At 38.6% G+C, this 26,452-nt stretch overlaps 1 protein-coding gene across 1 annotated transcript in view; it reads right to left on the reverse strand.

Moving 5' to 3' along the window:
* Nucleotides 1–26,452, reverse strand: part of FRMD3 (FERM domain containing 3) — a 142,416-nt gene that overhangs the window by 11,071 nt on the left and 104,893 nt on the right. Inside the window, exons 5-13 of the mRNA XM_054397696.1 lie at nt 23,504–23,601; nt 22,063–22,186; nt 13,781–13,868; nt 11,845–11,933; nt 9,913–9,976; nt 9,314–9,402; nt 6,398–6,472; nt 5,764–5,832; nt 2,116–2,237 (exon numbers count right to left, since the gene is read on the reverse strand). Of these exons, the coding sequence (XP_054253671.1) occupies nt 2,116–2,237; nt 5,764–5,832; nt 6,398–6,472; nt 9,314–9,402; nt 9,913–9,976; nt 11,845–11,933; nt 13,781–13,868; nt 22,063–22,186; nt 23,504–23,601 (818 nt within the window). The remainder of the gene's footprint in view (nt 1–2,115; nt 2,238–5,763; nt 5,833–6,397; nt 6,473–9,313; nt 9,403–9,912; nt 9,977–11,844; nt 11,934–13,780; nt 13,869–22,062; nt 22,187–23,503; nt 23,602–26,452) is intronic.

Below are 26,452 nucleotides of genomic sequence, written 5' to 3' on the forward strand. Positions count from 1 at the left end.
CATCACACTCCCACAGACCCCCATGGCAAGTGTCATGCCCTCACAACGGTGGAAGCTATCACTGGGTGGCTAGGAACCTATTCCATGCCCTACGCCACTGCCTAGAATGCCATCCTGGGCCTTGAAGAGCAGAAACAAGTCTTATGGTGACATGGTAACCCTGAAAGAATCAAATCAGACAACAGGACTCCTTTTTGGAACAGACTCATTGACACCTGGACCGAAGAGTCGAGTGGGTGTATCACTCCCCCTACCATGCACAGGAAAATGGGCTGCTAAAAAATAGACAGAAATGGGGGATGTGACTTTAAAAAACTAGGACAAGCATTTAGCAGAAGCTACCTAGGTACTTAACACCAAAGCGTTTGCCAGTCAAGTTGGCCCTGTTCAGTCCAAGCTCCCACATGCTGCAGAAGAAGGTAAAGTCCCCGTAGTGCACATGAAGAATACATCAGGGAATGTATTCCAGGTTAGTTGTGCTTTAGGCAAAGGCAAGCCTGTACACAGGCTTGTTTTTGCTTAAGGACCTGGATGCCTGTCTCACATGACGCAGGAGGATGAAGAAGTCCATTGTGTAATGTAACGTGATTTCATTTTGGGTGAGAACAACCAGTGAATTAAATTGCATAATGTTAATTTTAAGTACCTCTTCTGGGCATCATATAGATGGTATAGTATAAGGGGTGCATAATGTCCCGAGTTTATCTAGGATAGAGCGAATTTTCTTTACAAGAAACTAGGAAGAGCCACACCCTGGAAAGCCAGCTGAGCCAGCTAGGGAATATTTGATACAATACAAAGTCATGCCTTCTCTGTAAGGGGTGGATTAGTGCAGGCAGGCAGGGTAGGTTTCTGGTGTGGTGGCTCTTGGCATGCAAATAAAAGCACTGGGTGAGCCGTTTGAGTTTTATATCACTCCCTTCATATATTACTTCATTTGTATCATTGTTGCTCCTTCATTCTTTCTGTCGTTCTATTAAACTCTCCTTATATCAACCCACAGGGATTTGCATTTTGCTCCCAGTTTCTTCTTCCCATCCTACCAGGGGGAGGAGATGTTGGAAGCAGCTGTGCATGTCAGCATGAGGCTTAGCAGCAGCTACATCTAAAAGCACAGCAGAAGCTTACATGATGCACACCTTTGAAGCTAGCACTCTCCAGTGAGCACAGGGCAATGACAAATCAGCAGTTTCCAAAAATTAATTTAATTGCTTAGATTTGTAAATGACTTACAGGCTGCAAATGGTTGCTACTGTGCAGTGATGGCAACTGCCTAGCAGGAGCACAGTATGGGTTGATGGCTGCCAGAAAGTGAATTTCCATATACAGGTGTTTCCCATCAGGGAGAAATAAGTAATTGCTAAAAGTAACTACATGTCATGCAGCCATTTGTTAACTATAATATGTTAAGTACACAATCTATTTCAGCCTGTTCTTACTACATCCATTGTTGAAACTCAAAAGAATTAACAAATCACATTCAAGTGACTCCTCTAAAATGAAACTATGCCGTACTGCCATGAAAATGAATGTACTTGCTCTGCTGTTTTCTGTTTCCTGTTAACTGACCACAACAAAGCCACAGCAGAGGTCCTATTTCCCAATTTTTGAAACAATTAGCTCTTTACATCTCAAGTAAGAACACTCTTAGGTTTTGTTTCATTGGCTTCCTTTTTCATAAGGAAGAAGGTAATCATTCTATTCTAAGCTGATTAAGATGTGCATACCATTTTTTTAATGACCAGATCTCAAAAAGTACTTTTAAAATACTTTAAAAAGACTTTTAAAATATCAAGGAAACAAGAAATACCTGGAAAACCTTATTCTACAAAATCCATTCAAACTCATCTTCCACTAGCATCCTTTTTCACCAATGGGATTAATTTATCAGAGAATCTTTCCCAGCTGACCTTCAAATATTGTTCCTTTTTGTCAACAGAACTAAACTGGCAGAGAGTTTTGTCTAACATTAGAACAGAAAGAAAGAAATATAAAAGTAAAAGCAAGCTAGAGAAACAACAAATATAGCAGTAAACTGACAGTTTTCACTTATTTTTCCATATATTTTGTAACAAATATTACTAGTGTTCGGTGGGAATCAGGTAAGCAACTCACCTTCATCTAAAGGAACCTCTTCCTCCTCACAGGGAGAAGGGAGGAGGGGCTGCAGAGGTTCCATGTTGATTATGAGTTGCTTATTCAAAGAGGGAGAGCTGCGACTCTGGGTAATGCTGGTTCTAAAAGAACAGGGAAAACAGGATCAGTTTATTCAGAGGAACTGCAGTCCAATACACATAATCTCAGAGTTATTCTGAATACATTACACCAGGCCTTGAGCTATCATAAATTCTGCACACCAAGCACTGCTTTCATCTATGTTATGTTGCACCCTCAACAGACATAAACCTTTCAACATTCCAAGTGTAAGAGAACGTTTTGTGCTGGTTTGCTTCCCTCTACATAGCCTGACTCCCTTCTCCCTCAGGCAGAATTTCAGTCTGTTGCTCCTCTCCACACTACATAGCACACATCAGCATTTGGCTTCAAGTAAGGGGAAGGTAGAAAGGAAACTAGTAATTTTCACTATCCAAAAAAGTTTTTCACTCAGAATATTTTAAATGCAATCACGGGAACCCAACAATATCACCACAGGCTTGCTATGCATCCCCTGGATTTTTGTGCTTGCTGGAAAAAGCTATCTAACAACCCCCAAAACAAGACTTGTGCCTGGCAGCAAACAATGCTTCTACTTCATACTCATACATAAATATCCCTCCTTCAGGCATGTCTTGGAAGCAAAAAACTAAAACATTCAGCATGTATTTATCAGAAGAACTTGCCACCAATTGGCTCCTCAATTTAAGGACATTGAGATACTTGAACATGTCCTGAGAAGGGCAATGAGGCTGGTGAAAGGTCTCAAGTACAAGCCCTGTGAGGAGAGCTTGAGGGAGCTGGGGTTGTTTAGCCTGGAGAAGAGGAGGCTCAGGGGAGACCTTATTGCTGTCTACAACTACCTGAAAGGAGGTTGTAGACAGGTGGGGGTTGGTCTCTTTTCCCAGGGAATGAGAGGCAGTGGCAGTGGTCTCTTTTCCCAGTGGCAGAATGAGAGGACACAGTCTCAAGCTGCGCCAGAGGAAGTTTAGGCTCCAGGTGAGGAGAAAGTTCTTCACAGAGAGAGTAATTGGCTGCCCAGGGAGGTGATGGAGTGACCATCCTTGGAGATGTTCAAAAAAGATTGGATGTGGCACTTGGAGCCATGGTTTAGTTGTCGTGAGGTGTTAGGTAATAGGTTGGACTTGATGATCTCTGAGGTCTTTTCCAGCCTGTTGATTCTGTGATTAATGGTGCATAAAAACACACTTTGACAGATTTTCAGTCTTTAGTGCTTCAAATGTACCATACAAGCACAAAGATACTCAATAAGTATTTCTTTCTCAATGTAACCATAGTAACACTCAATTGGCTTGAGAGGGGGCACAGGAAGAGAAAACTTACATATTTTTTTTAATATACATTTTTACCATCATTCATATTATTTCCTCTAAATGTTTTACAACAGAAAAAAACACCATTTCTCATCCCCAAATCCTCTTTCATAAGTTGTTTCTAAAGTCTGTATTTAACCTGAACATTTTCTGTGCTTTTTGCCTTCTTGTGCTTTTAGGACACACTATCTACTATCTCCCATTTCAAAATGTACACTACAAAACCACTTTTTCTTAGTCTAAGAAACGGAACTTGGAAGGTTAATCATTAAACACATACATTACTATTTATGGGTATTGAATCCATAAGATTATACCATACTGGGAGGTTTGGCTGATACGCCTGAAGGCTGTGCGGCCATTCAGAGAGACCTGGACATACTGGAGAGCTGGGCAGAGAGGAACAAAATGAGGTTCAACAATGGTAAGTGCAGAGTCCTGCATCTGAGAAGGAATAATAAACTGCACCAGTACAGGTTAGGAGGAGATCTGATAGGGACCAGCCCTGTCATGAAGGACATGGGAGTCCTCATGGACAAGAAGTTGTCCACGGGACAGCAATGTGCCCTTGTGGCCAATGGGATCCTGGGGCGCATTAAAAGGAATGTGTCCAGCAGATCGAGGGAGGTTCTACTCCCCCTCTACTCTGCCCTGGTGAGACCTCACATGGAATATTGCATCCAGTTTTGGGCTCCCCCGTTCAAGAGGGACAGGGATCTACTCAAGAAAGTCCAACAGAGGGCTACCAGGATGATTGAGGGACTCGAGCATGTGCCCTATGAGGAGAGGTTGAGAGACCTGGGGCTTTTTAGTCTGGAGAAGGCTGAAAAGGGATTTAATAAATATTTACAAATATCTGAGGGCTGGGTGTCAAGAGGGAGAGGACAGGCTCTTCTCAGTTGCACCTTGTGATAGGTTGCAACATTAGGTGGAACTTCTTCACTGTGAGGGTCACAGAGCACTGGAATAGGCACTCCAGAGAGGTTGTGGAGTCTCTTTCTCTGGAGACTTTCAAGACCCATCTGGATGCATTCCTGTGAGACCTGTGCTAGCCTCCATGGTCCCACTCTGGCAGGGGTGTTGGACTCAATGATCTTCGGAGGTCCCTTCCAGCCCCTAACATCCTGTGATTCTGTGAAGACATTGCTTTATAAACTTATTTGCCCTATGACTTGCTTTTCTTTAGGTATACTGAGAGTTTTAAATGGTATGTTTTATGTGAAAATCTTCTCTTAACCTGTGGGAAAAACAATCCCTGTGGAAAGTAGACAATGAGTTATTTCTTCACATGAGTAACCCTTTTCATTTGTGTGCCCAAATATTCTACCTTTCCTCAATAACTGACCTACATTCTGAATTCTGTGTTCTCAGTTAGCACAATCTAGGCCTACATTTCTAAATGTAGTCTACAAAAAGCATGACTTTACCATCTATTACATATTAGAGTGGAACAACGTATTTATAAATATTTGCTGCAAGTTCATTTCTACCTTTAGTAAAGATAATCCACTTTTCATTCAAATGTAGTTGCAGGAACCATATTCAATTAAAAGTAAACCAAACACACCCCCTGCCACACCTGAAAAAAATTAATATGAAAATAGGGATGTGGCTGTAGAATGTTCAGAAAGTTAAGTAACCTTTTAAATTAGTTTTCTAATAGCTTTTTTCTGCCTCTTCCTTCTGTACTGACTTTAATTATGTTCTTAACAATTTTCACTGTAACTGTGAGTGGTAAGTATTAGAAAGTATGCTCTTCCTTGTAAATGCAAGCTGCTTAATTCTAATAAGACAAATTTTTCCCTGAAAAAAATTCACTTCTCTATTTTTTCTCTATACTGAATTAAATTCTTGCTTTTCAATCTGACTGTGTAATGGAAAAACCATCAAGTATATTTTTAAAGGTACTGGCATGCATATACAAAACAAATTGCTTTTAAACTGAGCAAGAATTATGGATGAATTGACAGTGTACTTTTCTGTCAGGATCATGCAATAACAGTCTATGTCGTAACACACAAAAAAATGTAAGCTGCTTCTCTGACTAACTGATTAAACCCAGCATCAAAGCAGCACAAAGTTCACTGTGCAGGAGATGATAAGTTATTGCCAGAATTTTTTAACAGCAACACATACTTCCCAAGGCTTGCATGCCTCATTGTGAAAGCTCAGAATGACGGATATTACATCTCATAGTAAAGGAAAGAGAATTTCTCTGTAGAGAATAATAACCCTCTTTCGTCCTTGAACTTTAATATTGAATGTCCGAACTTACCTGTGAACTTCAGGAGGTTCCCTCTGGATTTTAGAGCTTGCCTCCACGACCTCTTTGGCTACTTTTCCACTGCATTAGAACATGAAATAAATATTCAAGCAAATTTGAAGATGAGTTCATGTCATTCCAAGCACTATACATACCTGAACAATTAAGTTACATTCAAAATGAGAAAAGGGAAAGGCCAAAAAAAGTTCCTATGTAGAGGATATATAATGTCCCAGATTAAAAATTTTACTGACCACTTGTCTGCAAAGCTACTGCACAAAACAAACCATTCGTAGTAGAATGCTAGGATCACGACTGAACTGCCCCACTGATTCATCCAGGCTCCAGAGTTAACTAGTTACAGGAGGGCATACAATTTCATCACTGGCCATGCATCTTTGTTTTCAGAGAAACTGCATTAAAAGGGAAGCCCTCTTCTGGTGAAATTGAGCTTTGACAGAAGTCTGCATGTAGCCTCCCATTTATTTCATAAGTGATGCTAAAGAGACAACAGAAAGTCTTTCAAATATTAGGTGTGAACAGGTCTTCAGGAACGTAAAGTCCTCAGTTTGCCATGAGTAATTACTGATGTTTTCTCTTACTTTCTGAAGTGGTTTACTATGAAAAAGAAAGAGCAAACACCCACCTGTAACGAAATCTACTGCCTTTAAAAAATATCTTGCTGCTGGACATGGTCTTGATCTGACTGGATTTTGCATACCTTGAATACAAAGAACAGAGACTGTCACATTTTCATAACAGATAGAACCTGGAATTTTTCCACTACCAAAGCAAAGAAATAATACATGATAACACTTGTCTCCAAGGGTGGTTGCATTTCCAACATCTCTATATACTCAACTTGTTAGCCTATATTGTATCTTACTGCTTTTCCATAATCACTATTTACACAACTTTTATCAGTCTTGATGGTAACTTGATTTCATACGGAGTCTCTCATTCTCAAACTCTAGTAGACAATCTTCTATGATTGATGTCTGCTTGGAAACAATCACAGATGTCAACCCTGAGCCTGGATCAACAAAGGACTAAAGTCCTGGTTTTCAAGAGATGCCAAGCAATCACGACCTTGTCTTAAATTCCAAGATCTTCTAAGCAGAGAAGAGGATCAGATCTAATTAAAGTGTCATTTTCATTAATCACTTATATAACTTGTTTGCATCTGTTCTAATCATACTAGAATACCTTATTTGGATCATACAGGACATTGACACGATTCATCTAATATTCTTAAGTAACTAACAATCCACCACTGCACAGCTCGGTTTCTCTGAAATGTATGAAAACTTGTGTTGTTCAGAACTACTAGTGTAAACCTTTATTTACAGATGGCATAAGTTAACTTTGGCTTCAATTTCATGTTTGGAGAATTGTCATTTTTCTGCACTATGCATACTGACCATTATTATTTTCCAATCTAACAGTCAGTTCCTCTCTCTATTGATATCACTAGAGTAGTCCTCTTTTAAGACCCACCAAAACTGAAACATGCAAACTTAATTTTATGCAATTGTGCTTAAGAAATAATCCCACAGTAGTGCCCTGAAGAGATTTGAAAAGCAGGGGGGAAAAGGGGAAAATAAATGAAAGAAGCTGCCCTGCAAACACCAAGATTAGAGAAGAGAGAGGGGGAGGAGCAAGAGACTACCCCGTTGCCCTATGGACCAGCAGACCACAGTGAAACATGCTGTCCTCCTACAGTCCAGTGAAGACCATGCCAGAGCACTGATCCACACTGAAGTCCATGAACGACCTTGCACTGTAGCAAGTGGACATGTTCTAGGGGAAGCTATAGCCTGTGGAAAGCCCACAGAGGTGTTTGCTTCTGGCAGGAGTGGCCCATGGAGAGGAATCCCTGCTGCTGCAGTTTCATCCTGAAGGGCTGTGGCCCGTGGGAAACACCCATGCTGGAACACTTCATGCATATCACTGGAGCACATGCCAATTGTGAGGAGGAAGAGGCAGCAGAGAGAAATGGCTATGAACTGATTGCAGTCCCAATTCTACACCTATTTGCACTGGTCAGGGCAAAGAAGACAAGTTAGAAATGAGGGAATGCTGAGCCTGGGAAGAAACAGTGGAAGAGTGTTTTATCTTAACTGACACTTTAAAACACAGTGAAAAGGTAAGAAACAAATTAAACCATCCCCAAGCCAAATTTGGTTTGACCATTACAGTAACTAGTAAACAATCTTTCTGTCTTTATCCTAAGCCACCAGCTTCTTCATCGTATTTTCTCTACTTGACCTGTTGAGGAGAGGAAGTGAGAGAGCAGCTGGTCAAGGCCAAAACCACCATACCAATATATTTGTGACCAAAACTCAAACAGCTAGTTACAATCATTTAACAATAACAGCAGAAAGATTATATTCCTATGAGTCTCTCTTAGAGAACTAATTTCTCTCATTTGGGTGGGAAACGTTTCCTATTCCCTGTATTGATTTCTAGCAACACAAATAAAACCACGCAAACACCATGCACTATTTTCCTGCTTACATGTATTTTCAATGGAAAATAGTTCCTAACAATATTTTTATTAATGCATACAAACCCAGTAGATGTTAACATAAGAGAATCAGCGGATGTATTGTGGCAGTTGTATTTCCTATTTCTTCATTGAATATATCAATATAATACATTATATTGATTTATTATTGTATTAGTGTTGAAACAAAAGAAGGAATCTTCTCCAAAATAAAGCAGGTCATTAATATCCATGTTAGAAGACACAGTCTTCCTACCTAGTTATTATTTACCCTTATAGCAGCCCCTTGGTGTAGCTATGCTACAGAATAGAAACAATAATTTTTATAAATATGCAAAACACTGCAAGAAGAGACTAAGTAGCAAGAAGAAAAGCTATATGCCCAGAGAAAAACATCAATAAGCAAATCTAACAAACTCAACCAAGGGAAGAAAGGACACATAATGAGGTTTTTAACAAGGAATTATTTTCATGTTCATTTCAGAGAATAGGGAGGAAGATCCTTCTTTCTTTTTTTCTGGCCACTTCACACTCTCTTAAGAGGAAAAAAAAAAAAAAAAAGCCAAACCAAACCAAACCAAAAAAACTCCAAAGAGATAGCTGGCATCTTTCAAAATGTATCTAAGAACTTTTTTTTTCCCAATCAACTCTTACTAGATTTTGATTTCAAGTGGGAGAGCATTACGTGCCAGCAGAAAAGCCCAGAGAATCAAGCACACTATATTGTTCTCTCCATTCCCAAAGGCATTCAGCAGCAGAGCTAAGATTAACAACTATGTTCCCAAACACAAGTTCAGTACTGTGTCAATCCAAGTCACACTATGGAGCAGCAAAACAATGTACTGGAAAATGTGAAATTATGCACAGCCAAAACCTTCTTGCCTCATTCAGGTTTTAAACAATTTATAATACAGGCTTGAAATGAAACAGTATTACCCATTACCTTGCATATTTTCTGTGCATTTTGAATGCCATTAATGAAACATATCACATCATTGAATAATCTACTCACACATTTTTTCTCTTATTATAGATAACAACTTCAGCTTTACATACTTGTAAAAAGCCTGGTTCTCCACCCCACATTTCCAAAGATGCTTGCAGGCTGCTGGTGTAGAGGTATGGAATGATAGCACAGCCTTTTTCTAAGTGTAGAAAAGAAGGCAAACAAACACAATGAAAATGTGCAATTCTTAGAGATTGAAGCAGCTGTGCTTGAATGCTTGATACTGTGGATTAACCCAGCCCTGGTGCAGGGCCTTGCACTTGGCCTTGTTGAACCTCATAAGGTTCACACAAACTCAGTTCTCAAACCTGTCCAGGTCCCTCTGAATAGCATCCCATCATATACAGTTGCTTCTCATGCTTTAAATTAGGCAAGTACAGCATTAGTGCTTTAAAGTTCATTAAAACAGACTGCACAAAAGACCAAAACCATGAGCAATGAACATAGCACTGCATGAACACTGAAAAATGTCACAACCCTTTGCAAATTAGACAGTCTTTTGATGACAGCACTCATTCACTCATGCTGTATTTTAGTAACTATATGAAGTACAATTATTGATTGCTTAGAAGTTTAATTAAAAAATTATGTTCTATTGTAGTTGATTCCAAATCAAATACAGAAGTTTTGTAAAAATATTAAACCTGACCTCTTTCTGAGTTCCAAACACATAAAAAGTCTTCCCTTCAAATTTTAGTTTATAGACATCACACCTAGAAAGAGAAAAGCCATTCAAGTATAGGAAAAATAGATAGATCTGCAGGTAAGAAAAGCAATTTGCGTGCAAGTTTCCCTAACTTTCAAAGTCAAGCAAGCTATCAAATGACAAAGAATCTCAATAGGACTCTTAAAAACCTTTAGCATAAAAATGTTTCATGTTCTAATTTTTTCGTAGAACAGAGAACATAAGTCCAGAGTATTTCTTTTACAACGCTATGCATCTTCAAAGAATTAACTTTCGCTATAGGAATATGAAGAGGAAATTAAAAGCAGGCTAAATCTTTTGTTTATATTATATTTATTATACTTTTTGTAACTTCTGTTATATTTTAAAATCTTGGAGTATCTAATATGAATAAATTAAGGGTAATATAATACTCATTTCTATCCTTATTTATTTACTTTTAGGTCTTGGAAATGAAAGGAGCAGAACACAGCATTTAGATAAATCTCACTAGGTTGACCTTCCAATGGCCAGCATAACACTGAGACCGTTTAATGGCCTTTTCTCTATCACTATTTCATTTTGTATCTGTTTCACACACCAATGGACTAAAGTAATATATTGAGATGTCCAAAAGGACACATTATCCTTAAGTAATATGGAAAACTAAGCCCTGTGAAACTCATTTCCTGCAGTATGATAGATACGCTTGGCAAGTGTTACACTCTTCTCCCTGTACCACAGACTGATATTATGATGTTGCCCTTACACTAAAAGCACAAATCACACATATAGTGAATTAACCCTAGGGAAACCACAGAACAAATCCAGGATCACGAATGGATGGTATTTGATAGACTTGTTTCCAGAGCTCCACAGAGAACAGAATAGTATAGAGGGGAGGACTGCACAGTTACTTTACACTTCTGAGGACTCCAGCTCAGTCAACTACCAGGGCATATTGAATGGAATGAATCCAGCTCTATACAAAAAATAAAACCCTCACCATTCCTTCACCTTCTGCCCATCTTCTTCCCACAAGATAGGCAGGGACCACTAAGGTGGAACAGCCACATTCAAGTACCTACTTGACATCTGTTTAGCAGCAGGGCTAAAAGAAGACTTACAGGTGTCTGAGCAGGACTATGCTCACCCTGCACCCCACTGCTGAAGGCATGGCCAGCTACTGTCACACCACCTGTGGAAGCTTGGGTTTACCTCTCCCTCACACATGGCTGAGGCTGCTGAATGAAGTTAAATATTTTAGACAAATAGAAAAGAAAATCAAAGCCTGATAAACTAAGAGTAACTGCATACATCTCTACTTCTTAAAACAAAAGAGGCAAAGAAAAAAAATTTCAAAGACAGTCCTCATCTCCTCTTCTGTTTACCAAGTAAGTTATTTTATAGTTTCCAAATTGAGGAAACAGCAACAGTTCCAAAAGTTTCATAAAGGTGTAGGTGGACTCTTGTGAACTCTTCGCTCTTCTAGATATCTCTGTCAATAAGCCTCACTGATCGCAGAATCAATAAGATTGGAAAAGACCTCAAGGATCATCAAGTCCAACCTGTCACCCAAGACCTCATGACTACTAAACCATGTCACCAAGTGCCACATCCAATCCCCTCTCAAACGCCTCCAGGGATGGTGACTCCACCACCTCCCTGGGCAGCAATGTTAAAAACTCAGCTTATTCAATTGTGCACTATGTGGACTAAGTCACCCTGTGGAATAATTATTATTACCCTATTTCTCATCAAAGATCCTTTACAACAAAAACATGATGAGGGCAAGAAAAAGAATATTCACATGGTTCACCTTAAAGACAACAAATGCAAGTGAAGACAGAAGAGAGAAGGGAAGACACACAAAAAAAGACTCTTTCATATGAATCTACTCTTATTTCACATGCTTACCATTTTAACAAATGAATTCTTTTATTCCCTTGGAAAACTACAAATCCTGCAGCTGTGAAACCTAAAAATGTAGTTGTCCCCATGGAGTCCTTGAAAGAAAAAAAAAAAAAATATCATTTTCCCCCTCATCTAGTGAGGTATTCCTTAACTGATAGCATAAATTGTTAACTCATTATAGATTAGCTTCATTTTCTCTTCCTTTTTCATTATGAAAATACAAAATTTTCATAAATTTTGTATTCAAAGGGTACAGGTCAAAAGACCAAAGACTGCTCTGGGCAATGCAGACTCATTTACTTCTAAGCATTTAAATAAGTAACAGGATCTTATGCTTTGCTCCTGTCTACCTGTAGCTGATGACAATGGGCATCATTAGGCATATTTACTAACTGGATTGAAAACATACTTCTGTGCATGTCCCACTCATAACATGCTGACTAACTACAAAGCAGGGATTTTTATCTGCTTCAAATGATTTCACTATATGTTGTTCCTCTGTGAGACGTGTTGGAAGTTCTGCTGACAGACAACATTTACTACAGTAAGAAAGCATTCTCAATTACAAACCAGAATATATGGTGATACTTGCTTTTCAAATAGCAAAGACCATTTTTGAAATTTCTACTTTCACAATAAAAGGTTTGGCTTACAGTTTTTGAGCAATGATTCAGGTGAGTTTTCTATTAACCGGATTTCCTGTCCATTCAAAGTTCCAGACCCTCACCTTGATAAAGGTAGTCAACTTTATTGTGCCTTATGTTCCATCAATGAAATAATAGTGAACAGAAACCATGATATTTCTGGAGCAGCAACCACTGCACTGGAAGGAACACGTCAGAAGGAGCATGGTGTAAAGAGCATGATGTAAGGCTCATGTCATAAGGAGCTGGGGAAGCACCCTGCTTTGCAATTCACTTTCAGAAGATTGAAAAATTTCCCCTAAACATGGGCAATGAACCCTTGCATGCTCCTGCACTACAAGTCCTTCTACACAGCTAAAGAGGAAATTCTAAGCCAGTTTTGATTGTCCTAAGTGCCAACGTAAGTCTTTGAGATGTTGTCTGAAAGTCTGCAGTATACTTTCGAACTAAAGTTTAGTTAAGTCACTGATTTCACCTCAGCTCTGAACCAGACTCTGTATTTCACCAAGGAGCACCACTTTTAGCAAAATATATATGAAATCAAATGCAGCTTTATATTAGAAATTACTTTTTTAAAGGTGCCTACCACCAGAACTGCTAACTGAACAGCGCTGCTGTTCCACCAAATAAGATGGTATACAAGCCAAAGTAAAAGGAGCAGACCAAATATGAAGTGACATTAAAAACAAACACTGCAGATTATGCAGATGAAACCAAGTAATTAAAAACGTAGGTGTAAGGAATAATAAGAACTGGTAATTAAAAACATCTTCTTATAGAGAACTACAAAATATCAAAGTGGAGGACTATGAAAATGCAAAATCTGGTTCTCCCCTCTGTACATTTGGTTGCTGTTCTTCCCAAGATTTGCAAATTTGATGGTGTTTGGAAAATCAATCTGCCATTGGATTGCATCTTCTGGACAGAATAATGCTGAAATCTGAAAATCCTGGCAAACACAAAATATTTCACCCCTACGGTATTTAGAGAAACTTTTGCACTAAGTGCAAAGAAATTATGAAATATAATCAAAGCTTTTGTCATGATACTCTACTACATTCACTTATGATGTTCTGTTTCCTTTCCTTTTCTTTAACTCATGCAGCAATGTCCAACAGCCAGTGTTCTTCCAAGTGTTAAACAAGGTATGTAGTTCCAAGGCAAAGTCTTTTATAAATTACTCCCTGTTTGTGCCTGGGCAAAAACTAGAGATACATCAATTCAATTAATGGATTTTTACTAAATGTTTGTAACAAGAACATTTTATTAGATTCTAGTAACAAAAAAATTATTACCTTGCAAGGATGAGGATCAACACCATAAGTTTCCAAAGAATATGCTTTGAGGAGCAAGTTCAATTCAGCAACAGCTGGACTCTGACCTCTGAAATTACAAAAGACACAGTAATTTGACAGCCAAAAGAAAACAGGAGGAAAAAAGACTTTTTGGATGGGGAGTTTAAGTGCCTAAAAAAAAGGAGGGAAAAAAACTTACTGAAATACAAACTATACCAACCACATACTATTTATAATACAAATATGGAAAACTTCTTACATATTTTCTCCTGATGAATTGCACAGTGCCTAATATTTTCAGGTAAATTACAACGTGATTTTTTTCTCAGTCCTGAGATAACAACAATTCATGCAGTTAAATAGATTTATCCAATATCCTTCAAGAACTTGTTGTGTTTTGACACATGTGCACACCCGCTTGAACATCAAATAAACTTTACCATCATTTTTTTCCCCACAAAGTCTTGCTCCTTAACTCCTTCAAATGGTTTGAGCAGATTAACAAACATTCCTTCCAGCACAGGGTATAAACATGGCAATCATATTACACTGTCTACTCAGATGTATGCCTAATTATAGCAGCGTCTGTTACCATCATGATAGTTCAGAATATGTCAGCATTTCCATTATATGGCCCTATTTTTAGGGTGTCTATAATCAACCATGAATATACACTAAAGACTGAAATGTGGCATTCTAGATTGAGTTTCATTATTTGATTGTTGATCTTCTAATTCCTGCCATTACAATAAGCTCTAACAGTTTTAAAATGCCTGTTTGCCAGTAAACTGTTCTGAGTACTATTTTATGTCTTTGAGTGACTATAGTATGTGATTCTGATAGATAATGTGCTTTTATGACAATAAGCAGTGTTCAGGGACTTTCGAAACCTAGACTTTTCAAGTGCTTCTCATGCAAACTTAAAAGGCGAAAAAAGGAGGGGGGAAGCACCATTGACAAATCTTCCAAGGAACACAGCAATAGCCAAAATTTATCTTACCCCTGAATTTTAGGGTCCAGTCTCACACAGTGACCAGTGACACTCAAGAACAGGCATTTAAAGACTGCTCTGTGCACTGGAGTAAAACAATTTCCCTGCAAGTCTGTTACATTCCAAACCAACTAGCATTGACATAAAGATGCAGTATCTGGCCTGAAGTTCAATTTTGTAACTAAGACAATGTCTGACAATGTCTAGCATGCTTGTGGATGTCAAATACTATTTTAAACCTACCAAATTGATGTGCTGTTGCAATGTGAGTGCCAATAACCTTCTCTGTTAAAGTTTTAATTCATGCTCATTTGTACTTCACTGCTCATTGTCTCCCAGCCAAGCCCATGATACCTCTTTGGCCTTTTGGTCCTGTTTGACACTACACTACTTACACTTTATTTCAGATCACATTTTTATTGAAGTTTAGCTTTTAAAGAAAAAAAACACGTAATATTAGCGAAATGCTCTTTCTTTCTTTAGTCTTTTTTCTCTCCACCTTCCAACGGAGAAAAGCAAATGTATTAAGTGGAAACTCAAGAATTACAAATGTTCATTTAAATAATTAAATATTTGAGGGAGAGACAGCAGGAAACAAAACAAACATCCTTCTTTCACCCGGTCAGCTTTCCACACCACTGAACTGTTTCACTCCCCTTTCAATACTAGTAAATCACAACTTGAAGACCGTAAATGAGACTTGCAAAGGTAACAAGCTTGTTTCACTTACCAGCCAACAGCACAGAAGTAATTAACTACTTTAACCCAAATTGTTTAGAAAGCTTTTGCTGCATAATGAAAAGCCAAACAAATAGACTGTTTGATTGCTTACTGGAAACTGGGCTTCATAGAAAAATAACATAATAAAACACATCTTTTTCCCACCTCCCATTGATGTACAAAGGAAAGTAGTCAGAACTCTAGTCTGAAATGACCAAAAAATAACAAATAATATGGAACAATGTGATTCGGGAGCTTTTCCACTTACAAAACATTAAAAAAAATTAAATTGAAATTATTATTAATGAGACACATTAAAAAATAATTAGCAGACACTCCGCACATCAAGTGGAACAAGTTGTACTTGGAGAAAACAGCAGAAGACATGAACAGATTTGATCTTATCAGATTATAGGCTAACCAAAGCTACTGTGCAAAGTCTTAAAAGAACGTTACAAAACAGAAAAGTCAAAGGCAATATCAAAAGAAAAAAAAATCCCTTATCAATGGATTAATATCCAAGCCTTGATAATACGCTTTACATCTGTAACTTAGCAATACGATTTTCCTTTCTAAATAAAAATGTAGCCATAACAAATACTACTAGCAAAGTCAACATTTTCAATCACTGATTTAACAGTAGCCTTTGATTCGCTTTGTTAAAAAAACCTTTAAGCTCTCTACATACAATGAACAGCCCCACACAAAAAAATGCATAGTTTCCTCAATTATCCAAGTGTTTCAACTAATACCTCTTAAAGTGGAAATAGAGGTAGTATTTGGACAATGCAACTCAGTTATGTCTTTGTAACTCAGCTCTCTCAAAGTCATGTCTCTCTCTCAGGACAATCGCTACATTTGACCTGGTATGACTTCCGAATTTTTTCAGCATGTATTCAGCATTAACTGGAAGATGTATTCTCTTTCCATAAGTTGCAGTCAATATATCATCCAGCTGCAGCATGTCAAAGGTTTTTGAACAGGACCAGTAAAAGTAACTGTTACACAGAAATATTTCTGTATACCATACAAATAATAAAATGTGGATTACTTCTAAAATTAGAGCTCCACAGTTATTAGCTATGAATTAATGATTCACCTTAGGAAACAAGCAATCTAAAAGTTCCTAATAAAATTTTAATGAAATAAAAATGTTAATAGAAGAGATGTGTGCAACACACTCTGTTTTTCACTTTAGGCTCAAAAGAAGTATGCATCATGGCCCTCATCTCTGAAGTATTTCAAAGGCCAGGAAGCTCAACAGGCAGTATTTCCAGGCTGTGTGACACCAGTGTTCTGCTGGCTGCCCAACCTGATTCATTCTAGTATTCTCCCATTTATACCCTTCCTTTGAGGTATGTATCTGCTACGTACTGAATTGGTGAAACTCAGTGAAAGTGAAGGATGAGACAGCACGGGAGTGAGTATTAATTCTGTGGTGAAGGAGCATATGCCCAGAACTATGACCCAAATACTGCCAAAACTTGTTCCAGTATGTTTTGCTCAACTCCCCCTTCCCCCTCCTTCTGGAGTGGGTGCTCAGCCCAGAGCTGAGGAAACAAAGAGCTAGGCATCAGCAAGCCGGAGTAAACAACTCAACCTGCCTTTTTTGAGGTAAACAAGATCATGCACCCACCTTGTGGGATGCTCATGCTTCTTCCATACGTGGGCATAATCCTAGTCACACGCTTTGCCATTGGCTAAAGGTGCTTACCAAGTTTGACTATTGGCTAAACACAAGCCTCGACCATATTACAAATATTCCCCAAACTGTAAGCAACTCACTCTTTGCTCTTTTCCTATTTTTCTGCTATTAAGATCCATCCACGTGCTTTGCTCTGTGCATACGTACTGCCTATGTCTGAAGTCTGGAGAGAAGCCAGCAAAGAGTCCTTCGCAAACTGCTCTGTAACCAAAGTCCTTCTGAACCTGCAAAGAGTCCTTCGCAAGCTGCTCTGTAACCACTGCCAGGTTTGCGACATATTCCCAGTCCCGCCAATAGGAAGAGGCTGCCACCGTATCTTAAAACAACTGAGCCCCATTGGTAAGCCTTCCCAGTTGGGGAGAGAACTAGCCTGAACCCTTCGGCAGTTCTAACAGTGTCCACCCCGAGTACCAGCCGCAGACCTGCGAGCCAGAGCCCTCGTGTGGCCGCTCGCAAAGTAAGGACCACGCCCAGTGGCAGAAGAGGGAGCTGCCGCCTACGGCTCCACAGTCCTGTGAGTTAAGCTTCACGCGATTCAGAGCACTGCCTATGCTCTGCCAGGACTACCTGAGAGTACCCCATACAGCTTCACAATGGACTGCCCCATAACCCTAGAAATGGGAAAGCAGTCGCTGAGAGGAATTGGCTGCTCGCTCACTTTTGAGCCTAGTAGGGGAAAGACGCACCTCTCTGTGCCACCCTCCCCCCGGCTCTTAAGCCGCTTGAGATGGGGAACTGCTCCCCCCATAGCATCCTGCAGACTCCGCAGGACTGCTAACACCAGGAACCGCCTGCAGACCCGTTCCAGTTGAACCTGCCTGTCAGCAGAACCCTATGCCGCAAGCCTAGACAGCCAGCCTTAGTAACTTACCAACAAGGGAAACTGTATCGTTTCAGTGTTCAAGTGTTTAACTCCAGTTAAAATTTTCCACAGATCTTGAACAGAAAGTAGTAAAATGTAAATAAATCACTATTGGGTGTAAGAAGAGGAAAATAATGATAAGCTCTAAACAATCCACTGGAGACATAACAGACTTAAACTAGTACAAAACAATCTTTCTCTCTTTTTGGCTTCTTCGCTCTGGGAGATACTAACTCACTTTTGCTTGACCTTGGCTGCATTGTTTTGTCTAAGTCTAACGTCTCTCTGCTCTTTCTCCTGTCACTTTCTGTCCAATGGGGTAAGGAGGGGAGCAGGGAGGGAGAAGCTATTAGCTCCCCTGGCTTATGGCCAGGAGGGTTCTTGTGCTGTTTATCAATTGTAAATACCTGTCAATGTTGTAAATACTGTATATTTTCTACATATTCATTGCATTTCATTGTAGATTGTAGTTCTGCTTGTAAATACAGCTTCATTTGCTTCCAGCGGGGCTGGTCTGGCAAATTTAATGTTGGGGGAAATTTTCAACCCACCACAGAACTCCATCTCTCTAACTGACTCACGTCACAACTCCTAAGAATTATGGAGTAAAAGAATATAGCAGGAAAATACAGTACATAGAAACAAACAAACAGTTCACCTATTACAGCAAACACAATGGCATTTTAATACTAGACTGATAATTAGAGTGAGTTAGATAATACTGAAGTTGCAGTGACACGTGTCAGCATATAGTCTGATGGATAAATCTAAACACCTATACTGTGTGTGAAACCATAAACAAGCCAGCATGGATTATCAAGGCTGAAATGAAGAGGACTCCTAACATGTTAAAAAAAGTAACAAAACAAAACCTCAAATCCCAAAGAGCTTATCAAAACCACCTGACTGATCTTTTAGCTTCAGATCAATCAGAAAAGATTCATCCTCGTAATGCCTGTTGTTACGCTTGAAGAATTAACTTTTCACTTGGGTCTCCCTTCCTCTACCTAGGAGATTTCCATGACCATACTGAACCTAATTTGATGTTTGAGTTTTCTTTTGGTCCTCCCCAAACCTACAGAGACTTCTTCACTGTATTTTGTTTTAAGATGAGGTCTTTTAGTTACCAGTAATAAAAATGAACTAAGACTTTATACACTGAGCACAGTGCAATGTATTAAATATCTTTAATAGAGCCAAAATAGGTGAGAATTGATCATGTACTTTTCCATGTACTTTTGCATGGAAGTCAAGTAAAAGAAAGGGTTAAGTGGATCATTTCACTGATGTGATTTACAATGCAATCTTACACTTGGCCGCATCTAACTGAAAGCAGTAAGGGGCACAGAAATTAACAACCCCAGGAGAGACCTAATAATTCTCTTTATCTGAAGAAGTTGTGTAGATTTTTATGACCAAATCTTTTTCAGTCTGTTAAGAATGACAGGGATACAGAAATGAAAGTAGCTGTTACTTCAGTAGTTATTCTCTGTTGTAACCATACCCAAACCCACAGAATTCAAATCAATTTTTAATTCAAGAACAAGTCTCCAAATTTCATCAGTTCCTAGCACATCCTCCCATATTCTGAAATTTTAAATTGTAACAGCATTATCTGTTTGCCTCCCAGCAGCACACTATGTTTCAAAAGAGGACTTATTGTGAATGACAGGAAATTGATAATATGTATTACGATGAAAGCAAGGCACTTGTTTGCCCCACCAATGGTTCAATGAAAGGTTGAAAAAAATTATTGCTGTACCTCTCCCATTATCAGTGGGAGAAGAATAATTAACTGAAATTCACCAGACAATTAAGCAGAGTTCAATAAAGCTGATGTGCATTTCTGTCTGTCACGTTTATATTTTTGAAATAAGATCTATTGGGAAGTCATATAAAAGGTCACACTTTGCTAAAATCACTGATGTTCTCACAGCAATAAATGATAAGAAATAGGGGCATTATGCCATACATCTATTTTAATTGATAAGAACAAGGCTTCTAAATCACACAAGATGAGTCACTAAGTCACTGGCACCTGTCATAGTACCCTATTGCTGGTTCCCAGACACTCTCCTTATGATCTTCATGTGTCTTTCAAAATGCAAGTTATTATAGGACAGAAGAAAAGATGTGACCGTTGAATAGTCCTTGAGAATGCTGAGACAGGATTCAGTGAAGAACTGGCCTCTTTCAAGTCACAGGGCTTTGGTTATATGGGAGCCTGCTGCTGAAGAGAGGTGCCATGATCTTTGTTTAGATAACAAAGATTGACTCCCTTGCAGTGGTGAAACTCAGAAGTAACTCTTCTGAAAGCAGCAGAAAGAAAGCTGGATTAAAATGGCTCTTCATCTCTCTCTCCGTTCTTCACACGTTAACTCTCAGATAACATATCGTGCAGCTATATTGTCAAAAAATACACCAGATGAAGCTTTTGCAGTATGCTAAAAAATATTCATTCTGTTAGAAAATTCAACTTGCTGAATACAGTGAAACAGATGTGCTGATCGATATCAGAGAGAAGCCTGTAACCTCTGCATTTTTATTCATCATCTTTTTCCAGCTAGATACAGAAATCTAATCATCTAACACTGGACCTATCTATATATAGTTCATGACATGAGAGATCTGTTTTACTAATTTGTTCTCCTAGAACAGAGATCCATTGAATTAAATAGCTAGGAAAAAGTAAAACTTCTATATGACTAGTGAATGTCTGATGTAAAAAATTTAGTTGGAAAATCGGTTTTGGGAAGACAGAGCTACTGTGGAAAATTGCCAGATAGCAGCTATCCAGACAACTCTGAAACTGTCTTTGTTAACCAAATAAATAGGTAAGGTATACCAAGTACTGACATGAGCAAAAGCAAACAGAATAGGAAGAAGAGTTCCTGAGGGCTGCAAAAGAACTATATACCACTGACCCTAATATTCATAATGCACAAATTGGCGAAATCAACAACAGAAGGAGAATTAAGGAACATATACATATGTATGACATATGAGGAGAACCCTGCTATAAATTGAAAGCCTCTTTGCAGGAAATCAGTAGATCCACCAGCAAAAGAAATCAAGCTGATACTATATGGTTTCTAAAAGGCAGTAATGAAGAGTGTCCCTCACCAAGACTTACTTTTTTTTTTTTCTTCTTTTTTTTTCTTTTTTCCCCAGGAATTCAGTGGCTCACAATCTCATTAATATAAAGGTAGTATCCATATACTTAAGCAAAGCTCCAAGTTTTTCAAGGGCTATCCTCAACCAAAAGAAAAGACTAGGGAACCTTGCAAGCTACAGTCGACTACTTTGCATGTCATTCGCCGACAGTCCTGAAGAGGGTACCGTTGCACAAAGAGCTGCTGCTTCTCTCCCGAAACAACGTTACTTCAGTGCGACATTCAACTTTGAAGTCGAAAAACTAATTATCTATGCCCCTTCGTCACACTGGTAAAAGTTTAAGACGGAAAAAAAAAAAAAAAGTATGCAGAGTTCTGAATCTCACCTCCTTAGTCTTACAAAGAAGTTATTTAAATAAATTTCTCTGCAGTTCATCACTAAGTTAACAACCTACAGACAGAATAACTGAATTACAGTTGCAGTCAGATCAATACCTATCAAGAATTTTGCTATTGCACTACACATAGAAATTTCACAGCAAACCCATAGAAATTTCACAGCAAAAAGTGTGATCCCTAAATTAAAGGTTATTGCACTAATGAACCAGAGCAGCACCCACGATGCCAACCATTCCCACTACCTAGACCTACATTTCTAGCAAAATGCAGTTTAAATTACCAACACACATGCAAGCTATGATTAATGAAGGTTAACGGGAAAAGAAAATCCACTAAGATGAAATTACACTTTCAAATACAGCATATTAGACTGTATTGTCAGAACATCTATTACAATCCAAGGAGCAAACCACCCTAAGTTAACATATGCTATCTGAAAACAGATAAAAGTATTTTGCCTCTGTATCTTTACCAAACAATATTCTCAATTACCTGAATTCATTTTTATGCATTTCAGTTATTTTCTTCTCGAGCTTTTGTGATTGCTTGGGAAAAATCTTGAAGTCATTGATGTAATTCTCTGGGTGTTCATTAGGATCATAATCACCAAGCTCAGCTGAACAGATCCAAAATAAAACATAAAACAGAAAAAATAATTTGAGCATTAGTTAGTAAGAACAAAAGTCAGCAAATAGACTGTAAGTCAAGATACTTTCATGATTGGTAAGGATCCACTTAAGATCTGATGCTCTGAAGAATTGATAGTTAACTGAAACAATAAAATCCTTATAATTGCCATTTCAATCAATGAGTTACAAAGGATGTTTATTAACTAAAGCAGTAATTAGTGATTGCTAAACTATTTTCTGTGGCTTCTGTAAAGCAGAGGCACAGGTAATGTTCCCTCTCTGAGTACCTATCATTTTGGTACCAGACAGATGCGAAACAATGAACTCCAGATTCTCATTTTTTAACACCAATTTATCCTCACTGATACGGACTTATTAAATTCTGTTCTAGTAGAGAAACATAGGCTATAACATTATTTAAGGTGTCCCACAATATTTGATTCTTCTTCTAAAAGATGTATCACTTTGGTACTCAAGCAATGCATTTGGTGTTTAAATATTCTAAATAAACCTCTTTTAATAAGAGGTTTGGAGACACTGCCTTATAATGCATTAAGAGCTTCATTCACGTCAAGGCAGAAGGGAACTTCCATATCTATGTTGTCCCAAATCAGACATCTAGCTATTTCTCTGTGTGCAATCCAAGACATATACCTGAATTTGGCCCTAAGAAAATAATGGTGTGGGGGTTCTAATAAAGAAAAAAACAAGCAAACCCCCCCCACAAAACCAAACAACACACACACCCCAAAAAAAAAACTGCAAAAAACCCCAAACAAATCACCCACCAAAACAAAACAAATCATACCCACAAACAAAATACATCATGAAAAAGACCCCAAACCATCAACAGACTAAGCAAAATAATAACAAAGGGGGGAAAAAACACATTGACCCACAAAAATGCTTTCTTCTTCAATTACATATACACTTTTTTCCAGAGACTCCATTGTCACACAGGTCTTCTTTACCATAAGAAGAGGCATTGGATGACACATTCCACATGCTTAGTTCAAAAGCAGTAGGCTACAGGACGCAGAGTGGAATTTTGCTTTGTTTACATTGGTGCCATTCTTTTCCACTTAAGAAAAACTGTTTTTGTTTTTCTTATGTTCCACTTTGCTTTTAGTTGGCTACATAGCTGAACTACTTAAAACTTTACAGTCCATGTCAATGTGAGGAAACAGTACAACTTAAAAAAATATATACATTACTGCTAGCTATATTCCCACAACAGTTTTGAGGTTTTCTTTATACTGAACATACCTGTTAAGTATTTTAAAAACCCTGCTACTTGAACTTACCTTGGACAATGCAACCACCCAGGTAGGCAGCATCAGAAAAAGAACACAGCAAACGGCCATGGAAAATATCCCTTTTTATTTGTAGATATAGGAGGTATCTGAAATACAATTAAAACAAACAAACAAAAGCAAAACAAAACAAAACCCAACAACAACAGCAAAAGGAACAAAAAAAATAAACTGTGTGTTATCTTTTTGCAACACGTTTAACTTATCAGTGTTAAACATGTTGTGTCAGTATTCTGGATGTCAGCCATAAAAACAAGTTTGTGATGCATTATTAAGGTACACCAGCACTTAGGCTCAAAGACAACACCAGCATCTATAGAAATCCCTCAAAATGAGTTTAGGTAGCAGCGTGCATATTGGTGGCGTTTGCATTTCTAAGCAAATAGTTTGTTGTTGACCAGGATTAAAGATCCTCAATGCTGTTATGGAATTTCTGCATCCATAACAGTTTCGGTTATCTGAGCTAATCTTAAACAAGAAATACATGGTTGTCCCCAGAAAGAAATCAAACAGAAATAAAAGTTTTATGCTATTTTTTTAAGCCTGTTTGCAATAGTAAACTAACATATTTTTTTTAATTATCAACCAAAGTTAGCTTCATTACAATGAAAATAATATATACCATTTCAATCTAGATTGACGATATTTGCATTTTTGTCAATTACATGAAGCTAATTAAAACGTATTATAATCCGTTCCCTTCAGCTATATCATTGGCTCTGCAAGTTGTTCAGAATAGAAAAAATTAATCTCAGAATCACAAAATGGGAGCAGTTGGCAAGGACTTCTGAGGATTACCTAGTTCGATATCCCTGCTAAAGCAGTACTGCACAGGAACACATCTAGGTGGGGTTTGAATGTCTCTAGTGAAGTACTCTCTCCACAACCTCCCTTGGCAGCCTGTTCCAATGCTCCATCACCCTCAATGGAAAGAAGAGTTTCCTTATCTTCAAGTGAAACCTCCTATGTTCCAGCTTGTATCAGTTGTCCCATCATTGGCCACCACTGAAAAGAGCCCAGCCACATCCTCTTGACCCTCACCCTTTAGATATTTATAAGCAATGATAAGATCCCCTCTTAGTCTTCTCTTTTCCAGGCTAAGCAGCCCTAGCTCTCTCAGCCTCTCCTCATAAGAGAGATGCTCATCTCCTAATCATTTTCATGGCCCTTTGTTGGACTCTTTTCAGTAATTCCTCATCCCTCTTGAACTGGGGATCCCAGAACTGGACACAATATTCCAAGTGCAGCCTCACCAGGGCAGAGTAGAGGGGAGGAGAACCCCCCTCAACCAACGAAGAGTTGGTCACTCTTCGTAATGTGCCCCTTACCTCCTCAGCCACAAGGGCACACTGCTGGCTCACAGCAAATTTGTTGTCCACCAGGATTCCCTGAGTGTTTCCCACAAATCTACTTTCCAGTAGGTCAACCCCTAACCTGTACTGGTGCATGGTCTTACTCCTCCCCAGGTGCAGGACTCCCCACTTGCCCTGGTGCTCACTGCAGCACAGCCTTCTGGTATGTTAGCCACTCTTCCCAGTAGATTATATCAGAAATTTTTAAATCTTTTAAATGCATACAATTTTTATTCCATTTTTTCCATCATTTCTGCCTAACACATTTTTCATTGTCTTGTCTCCCTAGTGTATCAGAAAACGCATACTTAATTTTTGTGGTGAGGTATGTTAAATGAAAGTAAATAATCAAGGAAAGAAGGGTGGAAAGTAACACAAAAAACCCTCTGGGTTGAGATAGAGTTGAGATAAAGAGTTTTACTGGAAATGATAGAATACACAATTACCTTAGCCTATTTGCAGAAAAGCACAGCAGAACCACAGAAGCAGCAACAGAAGCCACCGACCTCCCCCTCCTGATCTGCAGCCTGCCCAGCAGAAAAGACCAGCACCCCAAAAACTGTAAGCAGCAATCAGAGCAAGAAGCCTTTCATGGTACAATCTGAACTTCAAGCCCCACAATACTTTGCTCCAGCCAGCACTTTCATTTTGAAGATGGCATGACAGCAGCATGGTATTATCAGCAGATTCAACCCAACCCTTGACAGACATAATTAAGAGAAAAGAATATTTGTGCCTTAGAGCTTATTTCATCCTAACAACCATCCTGGGATGACAGAGTTGAACATAAGCTATCATGTTGAATCATAGAACCATAGAAGTATTTAGATTGGTAGAGATCTTTAAGATCATCAAGTCCAACTGTTAAACTACCACTACCAGGTCATCACTCAACCAATTTTTAAATCCCTTCACCACTACCCTGGGCAGCCTGTTCCAGGGCTTGACAACTCTTCTGGGGAAGAAATTGTACCTAATATCCAATCTAAGCCCCCTGGCACAACTTGAGGCTGTCTACTCTTGTCCTATCACTTGTTCCCTGGGAGACAAGACGAACCTGCAGCTTATTGCAACCCCCTTTAAGGGAGTTACAGAGAGCAAAAAGGTCTCCCCCCAGGCTCCTTTTCTCCAGACTGAACAACCCCAGTTCCCTCAGCCACTCCTCATAAGACTTGTGCTCTAGACTCTTCTCCAGCTTAGTTACCCTACTCTGGATTTGCTCCCAGTCATAGTGATACAGTGAAAATAAGTGCTAGTTCTTGTTAAGTTTTTAAATAAAAGCGATTACATTTCTTTTTTCTGTCACTAAGGTTCTGTGCTACTGAGTCTCTGCATACATTTGACTATTGAAATCCTTAATTTAATGGTTAAAAACTGTCCTTTCAAGGAATCATTTCACTTCAATAAAAACAAAACAACTAACAAAACAAAACTCACACAAACAAACAAAACCATAACATTTCCAATACAAGGCAGCAGTCAAGAGGGGAAAAAATCCAGACAGTTCGCAGCAGAGACTGGAGAAATTCTTAGCTGGGACACAATGGAAGCACTTGTTCTTGAAAGAAAGGCAAGGGAATACTCATAC

This window comes from Indicator indicator, chromosome Z, assembly GCF_027791375.1.
Source record: "Indicator indicator isolate 239-I01 chromosome Z, UM_Iind_1.1, whole genome shotgun sequence".
Classification (NCBI taxonomy): Eukaryota; Metazoa; Chordata; class Aves; order Piciformes; family Indicatoridae; genus Indicator; species Indicator indicator.